The sequence below is a fragment of the Plasmodium yoelii genome, assembly GCF_900002385.2.
Source record: "Plasmodium yoelii strain 17X genome assembly, chromosome: 13".
Lineage (NCBI taxonomy): Eukaryota > Apicomplexa > Aconoidasida > Haemosporida > Plasmodiidae > Plasmodium > Plasmodium yoelii.
Genome location: NC_036185.2, coordinates 2,831,322 through 2,851,182, shown reverse-complemented (window position 1 = coordinate 2,851,182; position 19,861 = coordinate 2,831,322). Strand labels below are relative to the sequence as shown.

General features: G+C 21.1%; 5 protein-coding genes and 1 non-coding gene across 6 annotated transcripts; 2 read left to right on the top strand and 4 right to left on the bottom strand.

Annotated features, from left to right (window-relative positions):
• Nucleotides 1–1,362: 1,362 nt before the first annotated feature.
• Nucleotides 1,363–2,905, bottom strand: PY17X_1369900 (60S ribosomal protein L17, putative; the record flags this gene model as incomplete). Its single annotated transcript, XM_022957342.1, has 3 exons — nucleotides 1,363–1,650; nucleotides 2,251–2,519; nucleotides 2,866–2,905. 3 exons carry the CDS (start codon nucleotides 2,903–2,905, stop codon nucleotides 1,363–1,365), a joined length of 597 nt encoding a protein of 198 aa, XP_022813774.1.
• On the bottom strand, nucleotides 1,938–2,088 carry PY17X_1370000. Its single transcript, XR_002696588.1, has one exon. It is a non-coding gene; the product is annotated as a small nucleolar RNA snoR21 (small nucleolar RNA).
• A 1,589-nt stretch (nucleotides 2,906–4,494) lies between the features above and the next one.
• Nucleotides 4,495–5,442, top strand: PY17X_1369800 (conserved Plasmodium protein, unknown function; the record flags this gene model as incomplete). Its single annotated transcript, XM_722733.2, has 1 exon — nucleotides 4,495–5,442. One exon carries the CDS (start codon nucleotides 4,495–4,497, stop codon nucleotides 5,440–5,442), a length of 948 nt encoding a protein of 315 aa, XP_727826.2.
• An 880-nt stretch (nucleotides 5,443–6,322) lies between these two features.
• Nucleotides 6,323–10,693, bottom strand: PY17X_1369700 (conserved Plasmodium protein, unknown function; the record flags this gene model as incomplete). The annotated part of the gene is made up of 1 exon (XM_722732.2): nucleotides 6,323–10,693. One exon carries the CDS (start codon nucleotides 10,691–10,693, stop codon nucleotides 6,323–6,325), a length of 4,371 nt encoding a protein of 1,456 aa, XP_727825.2.
• Nucleotides 10,694–12,135: 1,442 nt separating this feature from the next.
• On the top strand, nucleotides 12,136–13,294 carry PY17X_1369600 (conserved protein, unknown function; the record flags this gene model as incomplete). The annotated part of the gene is made up of 6 exons (XM_022957341.1): nucleotides 12,136–12,223; nucleotides 12,344–12,425; nucleotides 12,511–12,574; nucleotides 12,760–12,830; nucleotides 12,969–13,080; nucleotides 13,244–13,294. 6 exons carry the CDS (start codon nucleotides 12,136–12,138, stop codon nucleotides 13,292–13,294), a joined length of 468 nt encoding a protein of 155 aa, XP_022813773.1.
• Nucleotides 13,295–13,783: 489 nt separating this feature from the next.
• Nucleotides 13,784–18,745, bottom strand: PY17X_1369500 (phosphatidylinositol transfer protein, putative; the record flags this gene model as incomplete). The annotated part of the gene is made up of 4 exons (XM_022957340.1): nucleotides 13,784–13,844; nucleotides 13,952–14,014; nucleotides 14,188–14,306; nucleotides 14,432–18,745. The coding sequence occupies 4 exons, from the start codon at nucleotides 18,743–18,745 to the stop codon at nucleotides 13,784–13,786; spliced, it is 4,557 nt and encodes a 1,518-aa protein (XP_022813772.1).
• Between the last annotated feature and the right edge of the window lie 1,116 nt (nucleotides 18,746–19,861).

Sequence of the window (19,861 nt, the reverse complement as noted above, 5' to 3'; positions counted from 1 at the left end):
AAAATATATTAGTTAAATTTTCTGTATTTTTATTTGTGAAGCTTGTTGTACCATAAATACATAAAATATATATAGGTACATATAATCAAAAAAAAAAATGGGGAATATATTGTAACTAGAGATACATACAATTATATTATTTTTTATTTCTTACAAAACAAATGACGGAAAACTATATGTTAGTACTTTATCTACAATATAATAAAAAAGGTTTGCTCTTATTAATTTTATTATTATTTTACAAGGATTTAAAGCTCAATTAATTTTTAACTATAGATAATCAGATTTCGCGTGTTTGCTTAAAAAAAGCATATTGCCATCCCTGCACTTATTCTATAATATCACCAATTAGTGCACACTTTATTTTATTAATAAACTTTTATACCCATATAAAAAAAAATATATACACATGCGTCAGTATTACGCACACACTAATAGTGTATTTATCAAAAAAAATATAATATTAATGACAAATGGTGAAAAGGTTGTTAATGCTAATGTATTACAAACAAATTAATACTTTTATTGTTTCGCATTTTTTTTTAGGGTGTGTAAATAAAAACTATTTTTTGGAGTATAATTTTACAATGTATTTATTTTTTTGGTTTTTCCTTTTCTAAAATATATGCATGTAAATAATCATAAGAACTTACTATAAACAAATAATATTGTTAACTAATATTATACAAAGCTTGTATACATAATTTGTGGGTAACACACCTTTTATTTTTTTAATAAAAAATTGTCAACTAAATTAATACAACATTTTTATAATAAATATTTATATAATAGTATGATAATAAAACTTTATAATATAATTTTTTTATGTCCCATATAATATTTACTAACTTTTTTTTTTTTTTTTTTTAAAGTGACAATTTATCATGATATACCATTTCCTATATTTCTCAATTTAATATCGACATGGGAAAAAGGCTAGTACACTTTATTATTTAATATATATACATATTTCCTTTATTAGCTTCTTTTTTTATAACTACACATTTGTGTATATGTTATTCGAATTGCCAATAAAATAAAAAGTATATTTTACTATATCATTATATTTTAAACCAATATAAACTTATTTTGCATGATATACATATTATGCCTTATAAACCCCCCTCCTCCCACATAACGAAATTTTATATAAATTCTATTTTTTTAACAATTTTATAAATATAATTTTATGTTCGTAAAAATATGCACACATAAAGATATACATATATTGAGATTGTGTTTTTTATTAAAAAAAAAAATTTTTATAGGATATCATTTTTCTTTAAGTTTATATATTCTTAATTATTCATAGATAAATTATATACATACATACATATTATATATCCATCATTATATACAAAATTATTTGACTAATTTTTTGCTTTTATTAATTCTTTGCTGAGATATATTTAACTTTACTAATTTTTTTAAGGTAATTCTGAAAGGTAATTGTTTTTCTTTTTCCTTATTTGTTAAAAGAGATTTTTTAGCGGGTTTTGTGATTTCTCTTGCAATTACTTGAATATGACATGGGGAAGACATAAATGGATTAATTCTTCCATGGGCCTTAAATGTTCTTCTTCTTCCTGGTCTGGCTCTATTAACCATTATATGTATTATCTTTAATTTTCCTACGTCCAAGTTTTTTGACTGTTAATAAGGATGAGAAATAAGGAAAAAATTAGTGTGGTGCATATATTAATTATTTTATATAATGAGAGGGTATACTGCATGCACAATATATACACATACACATACATATATATTTTTATTTATATATTTATTTATATGCTTGTAAATAGCCGTACTAAAGCACGCACTTATCTATATAGCATACTGCATAAATATTTCCAATTCGCCATCTTCTATTATGTACATATACATTCGTGTGCAAAAAAATAAAACGATCACTTTATTATTACTATTATTATTATTATTATTTTTTTTTTCAGCCAAATGCCTCAAATAATCATGCAATAAAAATGAAAAATACATTTATTAAATATTAATAACTACATAAAACATGTATTTAAAAATAATAATAAACAATTTTCACTTTTTCATACTCGTCATCGTTTCATCATTAAAAAAAAAATAATAATAATAATAGTAACTCGAAATAGAGTGAATATTAACATGAACAGCAATAAATAATAAGCACTATTATGATGATCACGGTGAAATGCATATACATATATATATATTCCCTCTATGTTTTCATAAAAATTAATCTCCATTTTTTCAAATTACCTCTGCATTTGCTTGGACATTATCAAGAACATTTAAAAGAAATTTACATGACTTTACTGGCCATCTACCTTGAGTATGGTTAAATTCTTTTGCTTGGTTAGTTCTTCCTACACCACCATTATATCTACGGAATGGTACACATCGTTTTTTCTCAATAACAGCATTTAGATATTTCTTAGCTTCTAATAAATTCATTCTTCTTATAGCTCTTGCTGTTTCATAAGTATTTTTAAAGTGAACTCTTAAGTCCACAGCTGCAGCTTTTGCGCCTAAAAGAAATAAAAATTATGAGGAAATGAGTATTAATATTATTATATGGCTTCCATCATTAATTTTATATAATAGCATCAGGCATGTATGTATATATATATTATATATGTATATATATATATATGTATATATGTATGTATATATATATGGTATATAAAACTGGCACAGAATATGCTATACATATATATATATATATATACATATATATATGCATGAAACCTGTACGATAATACAATTTTACAAAACTTATTTATAAGCATAAAAAATATATACATATTTTATTTCATATAAAATTTTGAACAACTATTTTAATTATTTAATAGTTTATTTTGTTTTGTTCCTTACATTTTCCTGGATTTCTTATTTCTTTAGCATATTTAACCATTTTCGCAAAAAATATTTATATATAAAAAAAATTAATTAAAAAGCCTTTTACAAAAATAAAATATACTATTTTAAAAGTTCACTAAGAAAAAAAAATTTATAATTAAATCATATTTCTTAAACAAAAGGGAAAAATATAATAATCAATTTAAAAAATCATTTGAGTAAATAAGGAAAAGATGAAAAAAATATGTTTTAAATATATATAAAAAAATTACGAAATAAATATGTAATATACCGTTTACAATTTTGTGCTTATTTAGAAAACAAAAGTATACATATATTAAATAAAATAAGCATATAAAAATTACATTGTTTTTTATTATATATACTATTATATATTTTTTAATATAATTTTTAAAAATATTAGCTAAATTATTATGCCCATCTAATTACCATATATTGCTTAAAAAAAAAATAATACTATATATATATGCAATACTACATACATATGTAAATACATTGCTCGCCATATTTATGCAGCTTAAAAAAAAGGAGAGCAAAGGGCTTCACATGTGCCCAATAATAATATGGTATACCCATTATATATGTATATATATAATATATATCCATAAAGATTTAGCCGTTTTTTTAAGTGCCCTTAGGAATAAAAGAATTATAATATACAGTAAAAATAGTATTATATATAAATAGCTATATTATATATATACGTACAAAATTTTTTAAAGTGTTCATACGCCTATACTATATAAATAATAGTATTATTTCCGCATTCAATATTGTTACTATATAATAATTTTTATACGTGCAAAAAAAGCATACACAAAAATAGCTTTTAAAAATAATTATAGCTAAAGCATAATAAATAAATATATTAAATTTGTAACACATAATATCATAATTTACTCCTTTAAAAATAAAAAACACATACTAACTATTTAAAAAAAATAAATACCAATTTTTTCTTTCTATATTATTACATAGGCAAAAATGCCCATAGTACTAACCATATATTTCCCATATAATTAATTTTTTATATTTTTATGTTATTATTATTTCATTATTTTTTTGATTGTTTTGACATTGCTTTATTTTTTTAATTTCAAATAAAAGAGTAAAATTTTTGTTTTTAAGTTTCCAATATTTTTTTTTTTACTAACCAAATTTTTCGTATTTGCTGAAATTTGTACTAAAATATTATATATGTACGTATTATGTGATATATATGCCTTGTTTTTTTAAGAAAGCTATATAATTTTTTTTATATATCTATAATAATATATTAATTAATGTGATGTCAAGATGATACATTATAATTCTCTTGATATAATTTATAATATTATATATGTATAGTACTAACATTATTATATAAAAACAAATTAAAAAATTATACCTTCTCTATAATGCGTTTTGATAATAAAAATATATATTCAAATAATTTTAAGTATATTTATAAAAATGTCTTTGTATGTAACAGCATAACCTAGTGTTATAATATATACATATATATATATATGTGTGTGTATCAATGGCTATGTGCAAATATACATAAACATACAATAACATGAAGGACCGAATAAATAAAGATCGACCAATTCGGGAACAAATATTTAAAAGATATTTCAAAAGATGGAAGAATATTGTTATATAATGCCTGGGGAGTTTGGGCTTTTAGTCCAAGGAATTTTAGGAGTTAGTTCAATATCTATCTTAATAGCAAAATATATATTTGAGAAACCACGACGAACATTATTAAATTTTTTTGAAGATGTTGCTTTATTATTAATTGGGAATACAGTAATTCATTTTTTTAATATATTTTTTAGTATGTTTTTTTTTCATCGTAAAATTTTGTTATATTTATTTCAAATTGATATGGATGAATGCTCCATATATTTCTCTCAAGTTATTTTGGATGGGTCCCTAGGATTATATTTGCAATCTACGCTACTTGACATTTTTAAAGTAACTAAATATTTTAAATTTAGTTTTTTTCATAATAAATATAAATCGATCATGCATAAACACAGCGACATACTACCTTGCTATCCTTCATTCGATTTAAATAATGATAATAATGATAAACAATCTGTCAATAATTTAATTCATAATAATACTAATACAATAACTGTTAGTACAAACAATAACAAAATGGCCAATGATGAATATAGTACTAATAAAAATAGTAACAATATCGAATTAGCAAACAAAGAAATATGTATTAATATAAATGGAAATAATAATTTAAAAAATGATGAAATATATGAAAATAAAGATATATATATACTTGATAAAACAGAAAGCAATAATTCAAACAATTTAATTGATAATTTAATTTTATGGTTATCTGTAATTTTATCAACAAAATTTATTGTAATTTTTGTTTTTGTATTAACATCCCCTATCACTAATATATTTACTCTTTATACTATATCATATATTAAAGATGTAAGATATAGGCTTATATCCATAATGATTATTATACCGTTTTTCTTTAACTTTGTATTATATTATATTTCCGACATTATAATTAAAAAAAAAAGCGAAAATATAAATGTGATTAATGATAATCCTTAACCGTATAATGTGCTATGCATATATAAACTTGCATGTACACATGTGTTCATATATTTTGTAATATCTTACATTTTATTGTATTTACCATTTTTAGTGAATAATTATTATTATTTTTATCATTATGTTTATTATCAGTATTTTTTTATGGCTCTCTGATTTCATAATTGAATATACTTGTTTAAATTCATGATTTAGTTTTGTTTCAAGCATGGTTAATTTTTTTATCGTATACTATCGTATATTATCTTATATTTTTTATATTATATTTTTTTATTTTTTATTTTTTTTTTCATATACACACTTTTCTGAGAATTACATTTTTTAGTGCTTTAAACATAATTAATTTTAATAATTAATGAATAAAATAAAAATATATACTAAAAAGTATCAACAAAAGTTTTATGATTTTTTCAAAAACAATATCCAGATAAAATACTTATGTATTGTATCTAAAAAACATGACCATTTCCCATATATAATGTTTCAAAAAAAATAAAATACACAACTCCCCCCCAAAAACATGGGTACTATATTTAATGTTGAAAAAGGCGGGAAGGAGTATGAAATAAAACGAAATAAATATAAAACGAATGAAGAAAAGCCAAAGAGCAAGGGTTACTATAAAAAAATACATATGTATATATGATAATATTATATAGGCTAAAAGACAAATTTATATTAAATAAATGCCTTGAACATGAATTTGAAATAATCCTATATAATATTATACATTAACATATTGACAAAAAAAATGAATAAAAAAAGTATAAAATAATTTAGTTTGAAACACTTACACATATGCATATATATGTATAAAATTTTATAAAAATAATTACACTTCTAATGTGTGTTTGTATAAACAAAAATAACAAGCTAAAAATTATGAGTCCAAAAAGTCACTCACATTTTGAATGTACTCACTATTTGATTCTTCTGTTGCATCATCATATGAACTATTTACATATATATTATGAGTTATAATATTTTCAATTATATTTTGATAATTTTGTTTATTCCTCTCATTTTCTTCTTTAGTTTTAAAATAATTATTTAATGCTTTAAAACAAAAAAATATAATAAAAACAATAAAACTCAAAATAAAAAGTAATAAAAGCCAATTTACATATTTCTCTTTCTTTGTTAAGCTATATACACCCCCATGTAAAATTTCTTGTACAATTTCTACTTTATATGGGTTACCTCCAAATTCATCAAAAATTATGATAGCATTGATACCTTCAACTAGCCAATCCGTTGGTATTCTCATATATCTTGTTAAAGGTATAGTAATTAAATTTTCATTATTTGTCATATTTTCTTTTTTTGTTTTTGTTTTCGTTTTTTTTTTCTTTATCTTTTTTTTTAATAACATTTCTTCATTAATTTCATTTTCATAACTTATTTTATCATCTGTAACCCAAAAACTTCCTAACACATGATTATTAATATAAACAAATCCCCTAAATAGCCCATCTATTGTATTTGTTTTTTCATCATATGAAGTTAATTTTAATGAATATTTTGATCTTATAAAATCTATACTATTAATATAATATAACAATGTATACCAAGATAATGGGGAATTAATTAAATTTTTATTAACCTTATTAAATCTATTTAAATTTTTAAATATTCCAGTTTTACAATAATAATTTATTTTATTAAAAAAAAAAGATAAAAATCCTGATGAGCACATTTTTAAAATATTTTTTGTAAGACTTTTTATTTCTAATTTTTTATTAGTCATTAAAAATTCAAAATTTGACATGTTATAATTCACATTCTTATTTATGTTACTTTCGCGAGTAGAATATTTGTCATCATTTACAATGGTATTTTTCTCGCTATTTTTCTCGCTATTTTTCTCGCTGTTTTTGTCAGTATTTTTTTTGCTCATTATATTTGTTTCATCATCATTTTGGAACTTAGAAAATGTTCTATTTTGTATATCATATTTTAACGCGGAAAAATCAAACATATTGTATGTATTTTTATACTGTTCTATAGACTTTTCGTTTTTCATTATTTCCCCATTTAGTCCAACACAATTATATATATCGTATTCATTTTGTGTAACGATAAATATAAAAGTATTTATACTTTCTCTTTCATAATAATTATGCTTAATATTCTCTTCATACATGCTATTAACATTGTCATCATTTTCATCGAGCTCAAAATCAACAAAAATTGATTTTTTTTTTCGTTTATTATTCTGTCTATTTCCATCATTTGGATCTTTTGCCATATCAACACTTTTTTCTTTATTACTATTATTATCGTAATTGTTATTGAATTTATTTTTATTATCACTAAATTTGGACTTTTCACCTGACTTGTTCATATCATCTTTTTCATTATTATTATTTTTTTTTTTGTGTGTGTGCAAATTTAGGTTAATATAGCTATTTTGTTCAGAATTTTTTGATTGGCTATTTTCACCATCATTATTATCATTTTCAAAATAATCGTGATTTCTTAGATCATTTAAATTTATATTTTTAATAAAATCTGTTCTGATATTTTTCTTCGGAAACCCGATTCCCAAATTTGTGCAAATAATGTAAATATTTTTTGCATTTATAATTTCAACATATTTATACTCATTAAATCCTCCATATATAAATTTATTATCGGCATATATATAAATATATAAACTGTGGTTACTTAAAAATAATTTCACATAATTTATATTATCTTTCATTACTAAGATATACCATTGAAATTTTGTTAAATCTAATGTTAGATAATAATGATTTAACACATTTATTTCGTATAAAATTTGAGAAAGATTATTTGGAAAAACCCTTGAAAGCACATTAATATATTTAGTTATACTTTTTGGTATTAAATTTTTATTTTTTGATTCATATATATTTTTTTCTTTTTTGTTTTTCTTTTTTTTATCATTTTTTGAATTTATAGTGTCTCCCTTTAGACACATGCTTGGTCCTTCATTTACAGCTTCTATAGAATATAAATATTTATCAATAGGTTTGTATGTTTCTTTTTTTTTAACATATGAATATTCATAACTATAATTATAGGATGAATCATAAATAACTTTTTTTTTATTTGTATTATATATAATACAGCTAAAGCTGTTAATGTTATAACTTAAATGACCTAATCTGAAATAGTTAGTTCCTTTTATACTATTATTACAAATTATTTTTATAACATCATAGTCATAAATTTCCATATTATTTGATATTTTTATAGGATGTATAAATTTATCTTCTTTCAATAAATATTGTCCATATTTGGAAATTATTTTAAAAAGTTTTTTAATATGAGAATATAATGGTTCTTTTTTATTAAAATAAATATCTAAAGGTTGACCAGTTTCTTTACTATAATGTTCTAAATAAGAATATAAATTGTTTATGTTATTTCCACTATAAAAAGGAAAAATATTTATAAACACCCCACCTTTTGCTAAAAAAATTAATATGTTAAACATTAAATCTTTGTAGCTTCTTATATATCCTATATAACTATTATAATTTTGTTGAATTCTTTTTTCTTCGCTATTTTCATTGTTTTTATCATTTATACTTTCGTCTTCTGTTTGTTCATCATCTGAATATATTTCCTCATCATTTTGTTCATTGTTACTATTTGATGTTTTGTCATCATTTTCACTTTCATCATTTTTATTATTTTCAAAATATTTTGCATTAAATTTGGAAATTTTATCCTTATCCATTCTATTCCCAGTAGTACTATCACGATCTTTTATATAATCAGTTTTTCCATCAATATTAGAATTTTCTACATTTTTTTCAATTTGTTCAATATTTGAAGAGGATATTTCTGATGCTTCATAAAGTATTGGATCATTAAATTTTTTTTTTAAAATATTTGGTGAGCTAACATTATGTATACTATATTTAGCACCTGTCCATACTTGAGACCAAATACAAGGTTTATTCAATTTTATACATTCATTATCAAACCAATTATTTTGTAAAAAATGATTATAACAATTATTTCCTGCATATGTATTTATAAATTCATCTTTACTATATGGATAATTTGTTGTTAATATATTAATTTTTTTTAAATGTTTTTGTACTAATTTATTAATTTCATTTATATAAATTAGCCCATTTTCATAAGCATGTATAACTTTTATATATGTATTAAATCGTATATATAATAAATACCCTAAAGTTAATATATAACTTCTTCTTATCCTTTTAAAAAAATTTATAACACAACTTAAAAATGTTGTAGCACTTTTTTTTTTTTTATCATTTTCAAAATAATCTTCAATTTTACATATATTTTGAAAAATTTTTTTTCTTTTTAAATAAATTATTGTATACATATAATCATTATCAAATGTTTTGTCTATATTTATATATATAATTGGTCCATTGTTTATATTAATATATTTCTTTAATTTTGGTAATATATAATTAAACCATTTTATAACTCTTTGGAAATAATATAAGCTATATATGTAATTATTTTCTACATTATTATTCTTATTATATGCAGTTTTTTTTTTATTTATAATTTTCTCGATATCATATTTTTTGAGACTATTCAAATCATCATAATTTTCCTCATATCGTTTTTTATTTTTTTTCCATATATTCCAAGGTAAAAATCGATGTAATCCTTTATTCCTATTTTTAGAATATGACTTGTTAATATAATTGTTAACTTTTTTATTAAACAAAATATATGGTGGTATATTTGAATTATACACATTATCGATATATGGTCCTATGTCTAATATAACAAATAGTCCATTCGATGCACAAAAATTTAATAAATAAAAAAGTTTCGAATTACTAGTATCATATTGATCTTCTAAATATTCATTTTCTGGCCAAAATAAAAATGTATATACTGTATTAAAATTTAATTCTTTTATTTTTTTTAAAACTATATATATATCTCTAACACTCATATGTATATATGGAATATAAGCACTTAATATATACGTCTTAAAATTATTAATATATATTAATCTATTAATATGATTTATTTCATATCCATTTTTTTCATTATTATTTATTATATCTTTATAACTTGTTTCTCTACTATTTTTTATAAAATTATATGTTATAACATTTTTATTTTGTGCAATTTCTTTGTCTACAAACAAATCCTTAAATTTATTCCAAAAGTTTTGTAAATGGTTTTTCTGTTTGGTAGTAGAACACAAACAGCCGCATTTTATTTTTAAACTTAAAAAAAAGAGGAATGAAAAACATTTTAGAAAAAAAAGGTTCATTTTATATTTTGCTTTTAAATTTTACACTCATTGTGGCATATGCTTTTGTTTATAATTTATTCTAATATCCACTAAATCAAATACATCAATTTTTTTAAAATAAAAAAAAAAATAATAATAATAAACCATTTAAATACAAAAACGAAAATAGTAGTTATGGTCATATATCTTATATGCATATATAATTACCCTTCCCTAGTTCATTCTGATTGCAATACATTTTTGTGTACATATATAAAACTTATCCCTCAAATATAATTTATACTTGTTTGAAAATATATACAAATGTATATGTGAAAATATGCATGTGAAAATGTACATGTGAAAATATGCATGTGAAAATGTACATGTGAAAATATGCATGTGAAAATGTACATGTGAAAATATACATGTATGCGTGTATGCCTACAAACACATGCTTATTATTATATCCTACCCCAATTGGCTCTTACTATTTCAAGCATTTTTCAAAAAGTTTTATACAAAATTATTGTTCTTATAAAAATTGTAAAAACAAATTAAAAAAAAAGCTAATCAAAAATAAAACATTCTTAATTCATATTCATAAATTTTTTTTTTTTTTTTTTTTTTTTTTATCTTAACACTCTTGTGAAGAACAATTCATTTGAGAAAAAATGATATATTTAAAAATATACTAATTCGTGAAAAAAAAAATCATAATGCATAAAATATATTATAAATATATATTACAGATATATATTACAGATATATATACAGATATATATACCATGCCTGGATCTTAAAAACATTGTTCCCATTTTTTCTCATGGTTTCGCTTTTTTTATTTTTCTCTATTTTTATGATATTAAAAAAAAATTATAATTTTATTTTTTCTTTAATAAAGTAACCTATAAAAAAAAAATTAGAATAATCATAAAAATAGTATAAGCAAAATAAATATTTAACTACATTAACATTCTTGGTTCTAATTTTATTTATACGTTTCTCTTTTATTAGATCATATCTTGACAAAGGTAAAAAATGTAAAACAAACATTGTATATGTATATATACATTTGTATAGTGTAATATTTGAGGGTTTGTATTTCCATCAAATTTATCTCATTTTTACAATCTATCACAGATATTTTTTCATTTTTTTTTCGTTTTTTTTTTCGTTTATATAGCGTACCTACAATATATATGTATATATATATAACCAAATAAATGTGCATGTGATTCTTTAAACAAATCACCATTCAATATCATATTTTATAAAAGACGTTCAAAAGAAATATATCACTAAAAAATTGAAAAAACAAATAATTTCTTTATTCCATTTCTTACTTATTTTCTCTAATTTTAGGAAAATTATAAAATATTTGTGCGGGAAAATATACCTCGTATTATATGATAAAATATAGACCTCTTCATTTAAACATAGTTAAATAAATAATTAAAAAATTTCAAATTAATTTAAAAATGAAAAACACTGTTTTGCGAATAAAGGCTGAACTTGAAAATGTAAAAAGAATATATTGTGATGACGACTTTTTATGGGCTTTCAATAGTAAGCATCTAAAATCCAAATCTTATCGTTTATTTTTTTCTCTATCCTTATTATAATTATATATACATCCATACACACATGCATACATACATACTAGCATGTACCTGCTTTATTTCGCAGTAAGAGATAGTGTCTCGACCTTGACCCGAGAAAATATAACTTTTAGTAAAACTGATCAGCTAGCTATACCTAATAGTAGGGGGTATGTACATATATATTTGTATTTATTTGTCTAATATGTTTATCAAAAATATATGGTTCAATTTTTAAAAAAAAAAAAATTACAGAACAGCTAACTTTCTCGTTAAATGGACAGAATATCCTAAATATTCAACAATTAATTTTGTAAATGTAATATTATTTTTTTTAAAAGTATTATAATTTATCACATTATATATAAAATGAAATTGCATAAATATTCAAACTGTCAAATTTGTTTCCTCGCACTAATTAGACAACAACAACTGCTACTGCTATTATTATTATTATTATTATTTTTTTTTTTCTTTTTTTTATTTTTTCTTTTTTTTTTTTAGACAAAAAAATCTTGTTCTTATGACTCAACCAGTAACGAATGGCAGGACTTTGCCACTTTTGAATGTCGAGGGTAAAAAATGAAAATTTTTATTTCCAAAAAAAAAAAAAAAAAAAAAAAAAAAAAAAAAAAACACATAACATAATATTGATCATATTGATCATATTGATCATATTACTATATAAAATAATTTGTTAATTTATTTTTTAGGATCGAAATTGCCGAATTTATTCCTTCAGGGGATTTTATCATTGAAGATACTCAAGGAAAAATTTATTATAATGTTAATTTATTAGATTTAAATTGGTGTGATTATAATCAAGTAAGAAAATTCATATGCTATATCATGTATTTATATAAAAAAAAAAAAAAAACATATATTATAGATATACATATATATGTATACTTATTTGTATTTGTACATAAAATATATGGATTATGACTATAAAAAAAATATTGTTTAAAATTTTTTTTTTTTTTTTAAGGACCACGAAATGTGTGTAGGAGTATATAATTTAGAACATGAAATAGCATGAAATAGTATATAATACAACATACTATATTGGTTTGTCTTTTTTTTTAAATTTGAAAAAAATTTATATATACATGAAAATTAACAAAAAAAATTAATATGATGAATATATAAATGCTTTTACAATACATTACATATGTATAGCTATATTTTATCTAGGCCAAAAAATTTATTATTATTACCTTTTCTGGTAAATAAAATATGACCTATTTTTATACATTCATAATTTTTGAAAATAATAATTTTTTATACAAATAAAACAAATGATACAATAATCAAATTTTATCTTTATTTATTTTGGGGATAATTGAAAATAGGGGGAAAGAGAGGAATACATACACATAGACCATATATATATATATGGATCCAAAATGTATAAAATAAAATAAAATAATATTATATGAAATTAATTGCGTATTATAAATTCACATTATTATTGGTTTTTATTTGATCTTTGTAAATGGTTAGAGGTTTACAAAATTGCACCTTTTCCTCACAACTTTGTCTTATACTTTTCCATCAGCGTTCTTACTTTGATATAATGTTCGCTTAATCTGATAAACAAATGAAAAAATGAAAAAGCAAAAAAGTTAAACATAAAATTTATTATTTCCAATCCAGGCTTGTCATTATTTTTCATTTTTTTTTATTTCATATTTACCTCGCCGAATTAGAGTCATCATCATATTCCATTTCGATTTCTATGTCACTCATATTATTATATCTGGGAGAGATAAAAAAAAAAAAAAAAAAAAAAAAAAAATATATACATACATACATACATACATACATATATATCACATATTTGTAAGGTTTTTTTATGTGTTGTAGAGCAAAAATAAATAAAAAAATTTAATAGATATATATAAAACCAGATTGCATAAATGTCAAACTTACTTTTTATCATCATCAATAATAATTTTATCAAAAATATTCCCACTCAGTGTATTGGTAATAGTTTCATTCCGTTTAGCAATTCCACAAAATTGTCCACATTTTGTATATTTATCAATGAACTAAATAAAAAATATATGAATAGCCAAATGTGTACGTATGTATATATATGTGCATATATGTGATGGAATAATAGATAAAAATTGGAATGTTTCAAAATTCACAAGCAATATTTATTATGATATACCTTGATATTTGCCAAATTGCCCAAACTATCAGTAACAGCTAAATTGTTACAAAATGTGTATCTTAGATTTCCTTTTATTAAATCAATCAAAGATATATTTGGAAATGAAATTTTTAATTCATAATTATTATTATTTTTAATTATTATATCGTTATTTATAAATATGTTTATTGCACTCATTGTAGAATCGGAGACAAATTGTATATTTGAATATAATTTTGTTTTTGTTTTATAATTTTCAGTTAATATTGAAAATGTAATAGGAGATTCATTTATCATAGTTATAACAATATAAGAATTATTATATTTTCCTTGAATTTTTTCATTTTTTTTTGGAAAAACCCATGATTTTTCAAATGTATTATGCAATAATTTTATTCCACTTAATATATAAATAACATTATTAATAAATAAATCATCTGAATAAAAATTTAAATCAGAATGTCTATTTGTTAATTTTTCTATTATTTTAACATTTTTTATTTCATATAATTCAATTTTATCAGTTAAATAAATAAATACTTTTGATAAATTAATAATAAAAAATATATCATTCATATTTTTTATTAACCCTATATATTTATTTGTATTAACATATTTTATTCTAGTTAAATTATATATATATTTTATTATATTTTTTGATATATCTTTATTATTAATATTAAAAAATATATTTCTACATATTTCTTTTTCATCTTTTTTTTTATTTATAAGTAGTTTTATATTCTCTTCATTCTCGTCTATACAAAAGTTGTTTTTATCATTTTCAAAATCGATTTCACATTTTTCCCAATTATTTTGGGAATTATTTTGGGAATTATTTTGCCAATTAGACATGAACAATCTGATCACATTTCGACACCTTTCCACATTTAAATAGTTATTAAAAATTCCAGATTTATAATCATAACATGTCAAATATTCAATATTACATATTTCATCCCCCTTCTCCCTAATTATATATATATCAAATCCATCACCTTTTACATATTCATCAAAAAATGTATTTTTAATTATTTTAAAAAAATGTTTTAATAACCCAAGTATACAATTTTGTATTAATTTTCCAAGTTTCGTTCTACTCATTTCTAATATGATATTAGACATTTTTTTAGATGAAAAATCGATATTATATTTATTATTATTTAATGTATTATTTTGCTTATCAATACTAGTAGATATACCATACATAGTAGACATTTTTTTAGCTGAAAACTTATTATTTCCATCTTTATTTTCATCTCTATTTCTATCTCTATTATCATCTCTATTTCTATCTCTATTATCATCTCTATTTCTATATCTATTTTCTCTATTTTCATATTTAGTTCCAGTTCCATCTTTTATTTTTTTTTCACAATTTATCAAGTTGAAATACTCTTTCGAGTTTTTGCTCGTATACTGTACAATGAAATAACATCGCATTTTTTTTTTATCATCTTCACTTTTTGAAATAACAAAATTCTCATATCCTATGCTACCATCATTTATTTTATCAATTTCTCTAACATCCTTCTCTAAATATTTTGTCATAAAAAATTTTCTTGGTCTATAAAATTCATATATCTGTTTAAAAATAGGCACATTAAAATATATAAAACTACAAACATATTGTATATATTTATTCTTTGATTGGATTACATTTTGATAATATTCTCCTTTATTAATTTTGTTCTTATTCAATAAAATAGACATTATAAAATTTATATTTGAATTAACAGTAAAGGAATATTTATACACATTATAATTAACATTATTATAAAATCCAGAATAAGATATTTTATCATTATAAATAAATACTCCCCAAAAGAAAAAAAATATAGGTATAAAAAAATAAAACAAAAAATTTAATATTTTATGAAAAAATATAAAAAACAAAAAAATTAAAATAATATATAAAAAATATTCAATTTTTTTTCCTCTTTTTTTTTTAAAAATAAATAATTTTTTTAAATGATAATTTAATTCATCATTTGTATTCAAATCAATTTTAAGTTTGTGTAATAATTCCTTCACCCCTTTATATTGTATATCCTTATTTATCTTAAATATTTCGATACCCTCAAAATTTCCAAAAAGCATATTTATTATATTTTTTAAATTAAAAGATTCAAATTTATTCCTACTTTTATCCCCTAATAAAGGGGAAGCACATTCGTCACAACAACTACTGCTACTACTACTAGCATTATCATATATCCAGCTATCATTTATTTTCAATTTCTTATCATTTATTTTCAATTTCTTATCCGTTGCATTATTAAATAATTGCAAAGTTATCGGAATATTTTCATATTTATTATTTTTACTTATTTGTAATGTATTATGATTATTAACACCATTTTTATTGTTTACATTATTTTCATTTTCTTTATCATTTTTCTTAAATATATAAGACAATTTATCATTTTCATTTTTTATTTTACCATTTAAATTGTTCAAAGGTTGAACCTCATTTTCTATATTATCACTATTTTCAACATCATTATAAATATTCATTAAATTTTTATAATCTTCAACTTTTATGTTATTTATATTGTTATATTCGATCTGTTTTTCTACATTATTTTTTGAATTATTCGTTTCATTAATTAGACTAGCCATTTGAATATCTATCATACATTTTTTTGCCTGAATTTCATCATCTATACTTAAATAATATACATTTTTATAAAAACATTGAATTACAAAAACATTATTCCTACCCTTATATTCACCTATCCAATGTATTTGAGCATTTAATAAATTTATTTCTCCTTTTAAATCATTTTTTTCATCATTAATATAATAATATAATTTATTATCTTTTATGCTAAAATATCTATATTTCCATGAATAAAACATACCATCACTTATTTTATATAAATATTCACCATATTCATTTTTATTTTTTTTAAAAAAAAAATATTCGATAATTTCTTTTTTTTTATTGTCTACCAAAATTTTATTTACACTTATATTACTTTTACCTTCATCAAAAAAATCAAAATTTTCTTTGTTCATATTTTTATTCTCATCAAGTTCATTATTTTCTATTTCGCTTTCTCCTTGTATTACTTCATATCCTTCTAAATCACACACTCGATTTTCATAGCAAGTTTTTAGATTATTCATATTCATATGCATATTTTGGTTTTGGATATTATTATTTCGACTTTTCATATTTTCAGTAGTTTCATTTTTATAATTTAAACTGGCTGCACTTGAGAATGCCATGCTATTTTTAGATGCCTCATCAAAAATATCTCTTTCATTTATATTGCTAGAATATTTATCTGTTTTATTAACACCATTTTTTATATTTTCATTGTCACTAATATTCGACCAACTTTCACATTTTGACTCATCTTCATTTGTTAAGGATTCTGCCAGGCTGCTACTTCGATTCCGTTCTTCATTCTGTTCGCTTTTTTCGCCTTCTTCACTTTTTTCACTTTCGCCTTCTTCACTTTTTCCACCCTTTTCACTGCTAGTAACATGGTTTGCAATATCGTCTATCGGAACGTCTTGCCCCGTTTCTGTCCAAAATTTCTTGAGCTTTGTTTGAACATCCTTTTCAATTTTACGTATATCCTCGATTTTTAACTCAAACCATTCATCAATCCAACAAAATGCTTTTCTATGATATTTTAATAAATTATCTCGGATCGCAGAAATAATCCAGTTTTCTATTTTTGAACAAAATAAACCAAAATAAGGAATATCTAAAGTTATTAATTTATAACATGTCATTAGATGTTCACTTGTTTCTTTCCAATTTTGTTTAAAATGACCTCTTCCTGTTTTTTGACTCAAAAATAATGAAGGGTCTTCATTAATATTATATTCTTTTGAACTTACTTTATCATTAACTATATCTATATATATAATTTTTCTTATATTTAATAAATCTTCTGATAAATTTAAGGCATTATATTCAGTATCAAAACCAGAATGATGTGATGATTCGAGTTGAATTTTACCTTTTGGAAATCCACTACTTTGATAAATTGTTTTAATATATGGATAGGCATTCCAACATTGTTCTTCTATTGTACAATATTTTTTATCAACAAAATTTAATAACCATTTTGGCATTTTATGCAATATATTTAATTTCTTTAATGTATATTGTCCTGATGTATAATTTTCTACATAAGATTCATTTTTTAATATAACAACACCTACACTATTATTTTCACTTCCATATTTTTCAGCATTTTTAATTCTTTGTTCAGCATCTTCTAATGTACCCTTTGTTACTAAATAAAGTTGACATTTTTGATATTCTTCAACTTTTAATGGCATACATATTCGAAATTCTACAACTTTCATTTTCCATTAATATAAATAATTTTGCTAACTTCCTTATTTATCAATATATATATTTTTCCAAACTTTATCTTTCCCCCATAAACCCTTTTCTTTGTATAGTTCCTTTTTTTTTTTGCTTTTTTATTATATCCCTTTTCTTCTTATATAATTTTTATAACTCTCATTTTATTCATATTTAAATTCTTTCCTTTTCTCTTATTTATTTGCAAAAAAAAAAAAAAATTTTTACACTGTTCACTAAAAATTCGCTCATTACTATTATATATAAACACACTATTTACAAACTTATTTGGGAAATTCCCATTTGATATATCCATTTATATAGACTTCTAACTATATATATATTACACAATATTCTTAAAAAAAAATAAAATATATATAAAAAAAGAACATATTCGTTATTCACTTAAATATTAGTGGATATATTACTACTTTTTTAATTTTTTTATGTATTTTTTTTTTCTATTGCATACACCTTTATTCGGTACACAACTTTAAATATAATCATATTATTATCTTAATTTTGTTTCCATCAGTTTTTTTTTATCAATTAAATTTATAGTTTAAACATCAACATACCTCATAATCTTGATATTAAGTAATTTCTTCACAAAAGAAAAAAATATAGAAATTATTTTTCTACCCGAGTAGAAAAACCTTTTTACCCATATACCCAAATATGTATAACCCTGATTCGTTTTCACTAATTAAAATACAAATATGATCAAATAAACCATATGAATGTAGTATGCATGTATGTACGTATGTAAAGATATATAAGACGACACATAAATTTGTATACCTTCATGGACCATACTCGCCTTATGATTTCTCAATGCGCTATATCATAATTCTTATTTTATTTTTATTTTAACACATAGTGTAATTTATCAACACCTAGCTTTGAGCCATAAAAAATTATACCTATTAATGGTTAGTATTAACATGACTATTTCAAAAAAAAGGGCATACATGTTGTAAACTTGTACTTGCACACATGTATACATAAATATATTTTCCCTGCTTTTATTCTAAACCAATTATTTTATAATTAATCCAAAAGTTAAATGTTCTGAAATTTAGAACGTTCATAATTTATTCTCATGAGAATTTATA